The sequence below is a fragment of the Poecilia reticulata genome, linkage group LG1 (genome assembly GCF_000633615.1).
Source record: "Poecilia reticulata strain Guanapo linkage group LG1, Guppy_female_1.0+MT, whole genome shotgun sequence".
Classification (NCBI taxonomy): domain Eukaryota; kingdom Metazoa; phylum Chordata; class Actinopteri; order Cyprinodontiformes; family Poeciliidae; genus Poecilia; species Poecilia reticulata.
In genome coordinates, this window is record NC_024331.1 from 12,032,585 (window position 1) to 12,043,266 (window position 10,682).

Below are 10,682 nucleotides of genomic sequence, written 5' to 3' on the forward strand. Positions count from 1 at the left end.
TAAGATTCTAACAGTGGATCTTTATTTACACATGATGAAGCTTAAAATTGAGAGCGTAACCCAGTTTTTTTCCCTTTTTGTTCCAGCCGAAAGGTGATGGTCGCCCATCGAGAACTGGAGAACCTGCGGCGTAAACCTTCAAGAAGYTCTCTACGTTAAAGAATGCTTTCCAGAAGATTTTGTTCTCATGTTTTTCTCTTGTCCTTAGAGTTCAGTGGTAAAGAACAAAAGACGCCACTAAAATATTTCCCTAGTTTTCCACGTTCTTATGAATGTTTGTTCATGTTAGTTCATCCTCAATAAACCTATGAGATTCATACAACTAGAATTTGTTCTTAACTAACATAGGAGGATTGATGTGATGTTTTTAGGCAGGGGTGTCAAACTCCAGTCCTCAAGGAGTTTGAGGGCCACTTTCCTGCAGTTTTTAGATGTGCCACAGGTACAAAACGCTGGAATGAAATGGCTTAACCCTTGTGTTTAGAAATGGGGTCCAACCGACCCCACACCAATAAAACTTGCATCATTTGACACAGTCCTCCACGTTAGCCTCAGTCCTCACACGCACATGGGTTAATTAGCTCCTTGTGTAGATAAGTTCTCCAGAGCCTTGCTAATGAACTAATTATTCTATTCAGGCGTGGTGCAGCAGAGGCACATCTAAAGGTTGCAGGGGAGGGGCCCTTGAGGACTGGAGTTTGACACCTGTGCTTTTAGGCATTTTAATGATCCAACAATTTGATCAGTCTCAATGACTAAATTGACCAATCTATCAATTAAAATATCAGTCTGAAGGATTAAGTTTTTGAGTGCTTTCCAATTGTTTAAAAAAATAGAAAACCAAGAAATCAAATYTTTTTGTAATTAATCACAACCTTTTGCCAGTGATGCTCAAAACTGAACCTTTCCACTGATCATCCTTGAGATGTTGATAAATGGACCCTGTGGCAAGTTCAGTTGATTGGACTGGCTTTGGAAAGGTCCCACAGTKGACAGTGCAGGTCAGAGGTCAAACACCAGGCCGGAAAGCACAGTTAGTCTGTAGATCTCAGAGATARGATTGTCTAGACCAGGGGTGGGCAACTCCAGGCCTCGAGGGCCAGTCTCCTGCAACTTTTAGRTGCATCTCAATTTCAATGCACCTGGATCAAATAATGGCTCATTAGAAGGGCTAAGAAGAACATWGACATGCAGAAAAGATTACCAGCAGGGAGAAAACAAACATGCAGGATGCCGGCCCTCCAGGACCGACTTTGRGCACCACCGGTCCAGACTAGAGGATATAGAAACATTTTGGTGAGCTCAGTGGCCTTCATCATTAGTCAGTGGAAGACGTTTGGAACCAGTGGGACTGTAACCAGAGGTAGTTTCACCCAGTCCTCTTCCCAGTTCTTCTGAAGCTCCATCAGGTTGGATGGGAGACATGTCAGCCATTTTCAGCTCTCCAGAGATGCTCAATCAGATTTAAGTTTGGATTCTGGCTTGACGACTCCAGAACATTCACAGAGTGGCTCTGGAGACTTTGAGATCCTGGCGTGTGCTTTGGGTTGTTGACCTGAGAAATGAACCGCCGCTCCAGTCTGAGGTCAAGACGCTCCAAAGCAGATTTTCATCCAGGATGTCTATKAACATTCATCTTTCCCTCTGTCCTGACCAGCAGAGACGTCTGACCTTTCCGCAAGATTCTCCTCTCTCCACAGAAGGAAAGCTTGAGCTCCGACAGTGACCCTCGGGTTCTTTGTTACCTCCTTGATTAAAACCAGGGGTGTCCAAAGTGGGTCCTGGAGGGTCKGCATCTTGCATGTTTTAGGTTTCCCCCTGGTTTAGCACACCTGGATCAAATGATGGCTCGTTAGACGCCCTAAGAGGAACATTGACAAGCTGAAAAAGTTGCTACCATCAGGGAGAGAACTAAAATGTGCAGGATGCTGGCCCTCGAGGACCACTTTGGGGACCCCTGATTAAAACCCTTCTCCCCTGGTTGCTCACCTTAGACGCCCAGCTAGCTAAAGATATRAAAACAAGCCTATGGTAAGGTTGGACAAGATGGGTGAAAAACATACAATAAGTTTTTTCTATCGGTTGATTATTGATTTGGTTTTCGTTTTAAATATCTGAAATACTGCCAATGATGTGATCCTGTTTTATCCAAAGTTTTCACACATTCAAAAAGGATGCAAGTGCTGCTAAAGTTGGAACAACAAAGTATTAAACAATAGCTGTAAATACTTAAATGGTTTTCTATTTTTTWMYWAAWTTKSMMMAAMMMMMCCCCCAAAACTTTCCTACATTATAATGGGGTATTTGTGTAGCACTTTGAGTGAATTTAATACAATTTGGAAAAAGACTAAATGTGGAAGCAGTGGAGCTTTGTGAAGACTTACCAGATGTACTGTAGAAATCAAACGGCTGCAGCTGATTTAGCTCTCCGAGAGAAGCCTCTTGCCTTCAATTTACACATGCAATCTTTTTGATACAAGATACCTGCCTTACCTTTCACACATTTACCACCATTTTACATTGCTAATCCTAACATGAGTTTCTAAACATACAGGAGGCTTTTTTTATTATCTGCATTTGTAAAACAATGCAGGACAGTATGTGGAAGATTTGAGGTGTGGGTCACTACACTAGCAAGGACAAGAAAACAATGCAATTTTAAGTTTAGCCACTTGTTTAACTGGAACCACAGAAATATTTACAAACTTTACATGAGCTACAGTGGCATAAATGGGAAATATTCCAAATAAAACATGCTCTCAGAATCCAGTACACAGAGAAGGTGCCCCATTAAAAGCTTAAAATGCCGACATGGTCACATTATGTAAACATACTGTAGAAAAAAGGTAATRGTGATTAAACTGGAAGTTCTCCCAGAGTCCTGATTTCGTTATAGTCCTTCAATGCATTTGGTAAGGTGTATATCAACCTGGACATGTGTTGACCGTGTTCTAAAAGTATTCAACAACAAAACAAAAACATTTCCTTTTTTTTTGTCCCCTCTCCTCCCAAACACAATATCTGGCAGTCGTTTTTTTTTAARKTWWYSKWMMAAAWTYMRRRMYKSMAAMMRRMMRSSKTTWAAAWWAAWWAMYYCMAAMMRRAAAMMWKSMAAAAAAACAAAGCATGCAAATAAGAATACAAAACAAGCAACACACAAAAGTAAAAACCACACCGATACTGACTTATAAGAATTAAAATGCACACAAAGAGGAAAAAAAGGGGGGGGAGCTGCTTTTTTTTTTTGTTTAGGGTCTCAAGGCCACCTGTTAAATCAGCGTCTGGTCTTGGTGTACACCGAGCTGTAGGAGCTGTCCACTTTGGGACAGAACCGCTTGGTGTGGGCTCTGGCCCCCGTGGCGCCGCATAGTGGACACACGTACTGGCGCAGGTAGGGACACAAAACCTCTCCAGCCTGGTTCTTCAGCCAGTGGGATCCGTAGACCAGCTCGGACTCACCGTTGTGTTTGCAGAAACTGCAAAATTTGGAAGAGGGGCGCGCAGGCGGCTCTGGAGCCGGAGCCTTGGAGCGAGTCGCGGTACTCCTGCGGTCCTTGGGGCGACACCTTGGACCAATCTGTATCTGCAGCGGATCGGCACTAGCCGACTCCGGTGCGAACCGAAACATATCCTCTGGGTTCAGCATAGCCGCGGTGCCAGACAGCAGGGATTCGCAGGATTCTGCGTTCACGCGTATCGACGATAAAGTTCCGCTGAAATGATCGGGTTGGGAGTGATGCGCATTGAGATCTGGCAGGACTGAATCCGCGGTGCTGTTCCGGCGCAAGATCTCTCTGACCGTGTCCGACAGTCCCATGTAGTCCCTCCAGGGCTGAAAACTTTTGCTGTTTGACTCCATGAAGCGCGGCAGGTGGTGAAAGAGCCCCAAAATCATGCCATTCATTCTGTCTCCTTCCCTGGGTTTGTTTTCTCGTCTGCCTGGCGATCGAGTTGTTTTTACCAGAAAGACGCGAAACGACGACAGAAAAGTGCACCTGGGTGCGCAGAGACACCTGCGATTGCTAATTAGGCACACGAGTCTCCAGGAGTGCCAGCAGCCAATCAGGAGAGCTCAAGCGCAACGCGTGCGCCTCTCACTGTCCTCCAATCATAGCATATTCCACATGATGCCAGATGGTTCTTGCCACGCGTGGACATTTAGAAACTTACATCTCTACCAGCTTTTCATTTTCAGGATGTGATTGTTATTGGAAACTTTGGCGTTTTGACTGAACCATGTCAGAGTGGCAGGAATGTTCTAAAACYTTGTTGTTGGATCATTTCAGGTCTTTTGTTTACTGAAGCGCCACAGTTATAGTTTAGTAAGTTTTAATGGCGTTTATAGAGAAATACACCAAGTTAGTGTAACGCAGAAACATTTCCAGTGTAAATCTCTATTTTAAAAACTGAATACTYAATGTCAACAAAGTGATACACAAATAGGACAAAAATAAGCACTGATAGAATTAAATATACAAGATAAAACCCATCCTTTTTTTTTTACTTCCACAGCTCATTCCCATTTCCTACTGTGAATGTTCCTGCAAAAGTGCTTATTTCCCCTTTTTCTGCTTCCATTAAGTATCCACATAACTCTACAAATTACAAATTTTGGGCAAGAAAATTGCTTCCCAGATGCAGTCATATCTGTATCAGAACACTGTGCTCCCAGAATGACRGGATTTATGGTTTTCTCCCTGACCCCCAGCCTAGATGGGCCTACTTCCAGATGTCCCATACAAGCTGAAGGGGATTCATTGGGACAAGTTTATTATTCATATTATAAAAAACTCTAGCACTAAAGAAAATATCACCACTGTAATTGCCCTTTAAACATGTTCATTGCCTTTTATTAATATTCCTATTCCCTCTGTGTTGAGGGATTATTATTAAAAGGCTGCTATTTGGGCATTGTCAGAAGATGGCATTTATGCCAGCTACATTAAAAAAAAAAAAAAAAAAAAAAAGCACTTCTTGTCCTTCCAGATTAAGACTGGATAATCGTTTCTTTTGCTTTTGAATTTAAGTTAGAAATCAAACGTCAGAAAGCAGTCATGAGACTGGCGGGGCTTCGGTCAGAAGACAATTTTACTTTTAGTAAGGTTCAGTGAATGTCTCACAACATCAGTCAGCTGTGCATAATGATCAACAACCAGGTTTTAAAACAAAAATAAATGCTTTTATTAAATTTGTTAAAAAGACAAACATTGAAGGTGGCACGTGCTGCAACTGTAGCAATTTGTATCACGACCAGTTCAAAAATGAAGGCCAGGTTGTGTGTGGTCTCCTGTCAACGCCGCCCTCCCACATCTCCGAGCGGTTATCAGCTTCTCTGGACCTGCAGAAGAACAACATTACTCAGCTTGATGAAGATCTGAGCTTAGTCAGATAATTTTATGAAGCAAAACTCTTTCAATCCTTAAATTGAGAAACTCRTCATTGAACCATCTGCACAGCCGGTTGGCCAGGAGACGGTAGGGGCAAGATGGAGCCGCTGCATCACAGGAACTCAAAACACAAAACAGTGTCTTGCAGTACAATTTGTACTTTTTCACATTATAACTAAAGATCAACATAGTTGTGAAGTTGTGAAAGAAAAAAAAAAAAAAAAAAAACAGCCCACATCACCTCTGTAAATACATTAAATTTGACCGACTTAGTAGCAACACTAACTGGTTATCATATGGTAGATTGAGAGCGGAGTACAGCTGAGGTGTGCTGGGGGTTTGAACTCTGACCCTTCCCTCATGTAATCCAGGAGCAGCAACATTCCCAGAGTCACTGGGCGATGGGCTGATGGGAAAACAGCCGGATAAGTTGGCTCCTCCCACACCAGAGAAATCTGCACCACAGACAGGTGACAGGTGAAACTATTGTGCTGGACATAAAACATACAAGCACTCAGAGTCAAACGTCTCAGTCTGGATCTTCATCCAGTCCCTTGCTTATGATTCCCAACACGATCAAGTCTTACTCACTGAAAGCACTGCTGTCCCTCCGGTTTGCTGCTTCTTTTTGAAACAAAGGTGAATCACACAGATACTGCTGCTTTAAGAACAGGCCCCGTTGTTGTTCAAAGTCACGGCGCTGTGGACAAAACAAGTTTTTGTAGGATGATTTCAATAAGTGCTTGATTTCACAGGCAAGGTCTCCCACGACAACAAACTACTTAATTTAATCTATGGTTTAATCTATGGCTGAAACAAATAATTATTGAAATAACTGAGTTTAGGCCATTTGCTGAAACATTTAGAGCAGTAAATAAGCCAAAACTGTACAAAAAAGATTCACATTTTGCATTTAACACCTTTGTAAATATGTTTTACAGACAAAACCTCTCAAGTGGCTTAGTTTACATTTTAGCCAATAAAATATTTTCTTACTTAAAAAATATTTTAAAATGTGTATTTTAATGCATTTCTAATATTGTATAAAAAAGGGATAAATGATAGAATGAAAAAGGAAATCTGTAGAACGTACCTTGCTCTCATCTGATTAATCACCAGAATAATTGATGACTGATAATCCTAGTTCAACCTCAACCCCATCTTACCTCGTGGCTCAGCCGAATGGCAGCATCGGTAAACGCTTGGCGCTCCCTTTCAAAAGTCCTCCTCTGACGAGTCAGCTCTGCCCAGGATATCTGGAGACGTTCCCACTCCTCCAAAAAGTAGGAATTCGAGAGTTCGGACGGGACTGTGGAGACCAGGCTGTCCTACGAGAAGCAGCCAAAGCGGGTCTCCCTCCAACCATTCACAGCTCACCGGAAGTTTTAATTAAAAAAAAAAAAAAAAGGCGGCAGATACCTGCAAAAGCTGCTGCTGCAATCTCACCACCTCCTGACTTTCTTTCAGTTCGATCTCCAGCTGAGCCATTAGCTTATCGTGGTCGGTGCCAGCAGCCGTTTGACCTGCAGACGACRGAATCATTTTCTTGCGGCTTYCGACGACTGGTTTGGTTACAAAACACCTCAGGAGATTCATTGTCGGCCGTTCACCTTCAGACAAGATGCTCTGCAGCTTCTTCTGCACCAGCCTCCAGCTCTGAACCACTCCTCCAGTCAGATGCTCGCCAAGCGCCGCTTCAGTTTCATCCAACTTTTTCTCTCCATCTTGGGTAACATCCAAAAACTCTGGCAGCCACTTAAAAAAAAAAAAAAAAGAAAAAAAAAAAAAAGATTAGAGTGTTCACTCCAGGTTATATACTTTTTAGCATACATCACATTTCTTCAGTTATAGTTAAAAAGGCTTGCCCTGACCATTTATAAACTTGTTTGTATTTATTTAACTGATGTCTAAAAGTTAACTTTACTGGGACAAAAGAACCGACCAGTTTTGAACACAGAGTAGTGCTACGTGTACCTACTGATGCTACTAGTATTTAATAGCATTTCCCTTTCTGGACTGACCCATGGACCCACTGGTGCCTTCTCTGACCTGCTCCATGTCGACTCGCAGTGCGTGCAGCAGAGTGGTGAGGCTGTGGCGCAGCTTCATGGCCTCCCTCAGCTCGGCCTCTCTGCGCTCCAGCATCAGGCACAGCGCAGCCTCTTCTCGCCTGCTGGGAGGAGAGGAGAGAGCTGCAGTCTGAAGGAGGGCTCCAACTCAAAAGGCCAAAACCTCAGCGACCTTCAACAAGCAACCGTCCAGATACCTGGCAGTAAACCTGACCGATTTGCMGAGTTGCTCCCTTTTGCCTCTGCTCCCAGGAGGGACGTTTAATACGTCTATGGCTGCATCAGGAGCAAAGAAACCGATGTGATAAATCTTATTGTAAATAAGTCTGTTTGAAATAATTCTGGAGTCTCACATGGGCCTTTGTGTCTGTCKGTCAGMTGGGTGAGCCTCTCCTTCAGTCTACTGCAGAGCATCTCTCTGCGCTTCAGCTCCACCTCCTGCTGACTGCACTGCAGCTGCAGACGGGAACTCTGACAGGAAGGACAGCGTCACTTAAGGTAAACTCAATCAGGAAGTTTTCGCTCTCGAAACWACTGGGCTTACTTTTAAACGCTCAGATCTCAGATCTGCCTGAAGCCTGGCCACATGCTCATCCGTCACTCTGAGCTGCTCCTGTAAGATGACACAGATCCATGAAAAAGTCCTCACGCCCTTTGACCTTTTGCATTTTTTTTGGTTTGGGTGCAAAGGGGTGTTGTGCGAGATATACCAACGGAGAGCATGGCGTATTTGTTTTCAGTCAGTTTTACTCYAATTCCCGTAAATAAAACCCATCTGTATTTTTTTTTATCTGGCAGTGAGAACTGATGTCCAAATGTCAAGGTGAATCACAGCAGAGTTTACTTTCACAAGTGGAGCGATCCAGCTTTCGTCATGAYGCTCCTCCTCATGCACATAAAACCKTAAGTTGCTTTGATTTGATCGTTTCAGGAAGAGATCAGTGGAACTCGATAACATACTGAAGAGCCAAATTTKACCCTCCTKGTTTAAATCAAAGCACATTCATGTTAAAATGGCCTCAAAGTCCAGACTTGAACCCATTTCTAAAAATCTGTGGCAAGATATAAAAATGTATGYAAATGTCTCCCATCCATTCTGACTGAGCTAGTGCCATTCTGCAAACATGCACCACAATTTTTAGAAACTATGCATCATTTTTCTTCCATTTCACAAATGTGTATTATTGTGTTGTGCTACCACATAAAACACATTAAGAGTTTATGGTCATGACTTTACAATAAAATGGAGAAAATGATTAAAGGCTGTGAAGTAGGCTTGATAGGACAAGTGGTTTTGCCTAGTAGTTGAACCTTTTTTGTTTTACCCACCCTGAGAGAATCTGCTTGGTCTTTGCAGTCCGGTTCGTCAGCCCACCAGGAAGTGCTCGGGTCCCTCTGGAGATATGAATCTGCAGCCCAATTTAAACCAAAACAGAAGGGGAAAAAAGGAGAACATTAARGAATATTCAGTACTAATGTAGATAAAGATATCAAGGTGCACATGAGTGATAAGTTCAAATGAAACCTGAAAGTTCCTGTTTTCCACCAACTTTGCTCTGGTCAAATCTGTACGCCATCTAAACTCACATAAATTCACATTTATGAATTGAACACGGAGAAACTACAAGCACAACAACGTGATAAACAAACCATACATTTCAGGTTAACACGCCCATGTGTATATTTCCAACCGTTAGCAGTCAGACATGCTCACAGCTGCTGCCGCTTTTATTTCCAGGTGACAGCACTTCTGCTAATTACTAACAATACACACGAGGAAGGGCACGCTTTGGAGTCARTTTAGCAAGACGTTTCCTCTAATGCTCCGTATTAGTAACTACTTCTCACTCAGGGTTCCTCCTGAACGCGTTACAGGCCAAGCTGTGGAAAAACGCACAGCAAAGAGGGTCACGACAGCGACCCTCGTTATGGGGCACGCTTGGCCGGGCTCTCTGAAAGTCAGCGTGTTCAACACATCCGGAAGAGCTGAAACGGCKTTGGGTCAGAAGAGTCGCGTGAAGTCAGCGTGTGTCATTAATTATTTTAACAGGATTAGACGACTACACACGGGGAAATGTCATATTTTCTCAGAACATTAGGAGTCATGCTGTAACACCTTATTTAACAAAACGGTAAAAAGAACAAAACACACGTGTTGCAAGTATATATATTTTTTTATTTATTTCCTTTCATACAAACACATCGCATTCATCACAAATCATTGAGGTGACAGGTAACAGTAATTCTTGTGGCTTTGTGCAGATTTCTAGTATTTGACAACACAAAGCAAATCCGGTCCAGCAGCTCCCCGTCACAGCAGAGAGTCAATCCAAATACAATCAAATGATCGGTTTGAAATCCAATTTAGTCCAACTTCACTCATAATTTGGAAAAGCATCAAAATATACACGACTACTTTTCATGAATGCCTCAAGTCCTGTCTGCCAAAAAGCAGTCACAAAGTGACGCTTTCAAAAGTTACCTTCTGGTTTTGCCGTGGAAAAAGTTACAGGCAGCATTTCTGTAGTTTCCTAATCAYCGGAACGTTGCACAGAAAACAGAGGCGAGCGCCAACAGACAACAGGAAAGATTTTTGGTTGATTCCAGCGTAAAAAAAAGCGACGACACAAACAAAACCGAAGGATTTCAATACAGACGCAAGCATTAGTGCAATGTGAAATAAATTAAAAGTTGTTACCACTATCCAAATAGTGTAAGGCCTTTACGTGTTTCTTATTTTAAATCAAAAGATTCAACAAAAGGACTGATAACAGGTGAGTGAAAGAAACAAAGAAACAAAAGAATAACAACACAACACTTATCCTAATGTTAAAGTATGTCATGTTGTAGTACCTCAGGTTCACTGGGACACTTTTACTCTTCACTTAAATACTTGAATCTTTAAAAAAAACAAGGCACCGGTACAGTTAGTTGGCCAGCAATGTAGTTGGACATAATTTCCTTTTTAAAATGTTTTACAGAGATAAATTACACAAAACGGTTCAGACGGAACAGAACCTGYATTGAATTTACGTTTAACATCCCTCCACCTGCCCTTCAGAAGGGCACCGACTGAAAAAAGCAAACAGCAGTAGCGGTCTGTAAATAGATGCCGGACATGTTGAGCACTTAGGCAAAGCCAGATTAATCATTAGTCAAGTTAGTGTCAGGAACATCTTCTGCTCGTTTGTTGAACAAGTAAGAGTTCGGCCGTGCTTTCGCGTAA

The 10,682-nt window shown here is 42.5% G+C and overlaps 2 protein-coding genes across 3 annotated transcripts; both read right to left on the reverse strand.

Moving 5' to 3' along the window:
* Positions 1-3,119: 3,119 nt before the first annotated feature.
* On the reverse strand, positions 3,120-4,073 carry nanos3 (nanos homolog 3). The gene has a single exon (XM_008410541.2). It carries the CDS (start codon positions 3,902-3,904, stop codon positions 3,275-3,277), a length of 630 nt encoding a protein of 209 aa, XP_008408763.1. The 5' UTR covers positions 3,905-4,073; the 3' UTR covers positions 3,120-3,274.
* Positions 4,074-5,157: 1,084 nt separating this feature from the next.
* LOC103465553 (afadin- and alpha-actinin-binding protein) lies at positions 5,158-9,410 on the reverse strand. Of its 2 annotated transcripts, none has more exons than XM_008410532.2 (13): positions 9,112-9,410; positions 8,982-9,033; positions 8,786-8,865; positions 8,001-8,069; positions 7,810-7,927; positions 7,654-7,732; positions 7,437-7,557; positions 6,998-7,142; positions 6,807-6,910; positions 6,554-6,715; positions 5,979-6,087; positions 5,674-5,842; positions 5,158-5,338 (listed from the first exon to the last, which is right to left on the reverse strand). In XM_008410532.2, the coding sequence occupies exons 2-13, from the start codon at positions 9,031-9,033 to the stop codon at positions 5,245-5,247; spliced, it is 1,302 nt and encodes a 433-aa protein (XP_008408754.1). In that variant the 5' UTR covers positions 9,112-9,410; the 3' UTR covers positions 5,158-5,244. The 2 variants fall into 2 exon arrangements, with proteins under 2 accessions (XP_008408754.1, XP_008408744.1); XM_008410522.2 differs by having other exon boundaries at positions 7,437-7,560; positions 9,112-9,409.
* Positions 9,411-10,682: the final 1,272 nt, after the last annotated feature.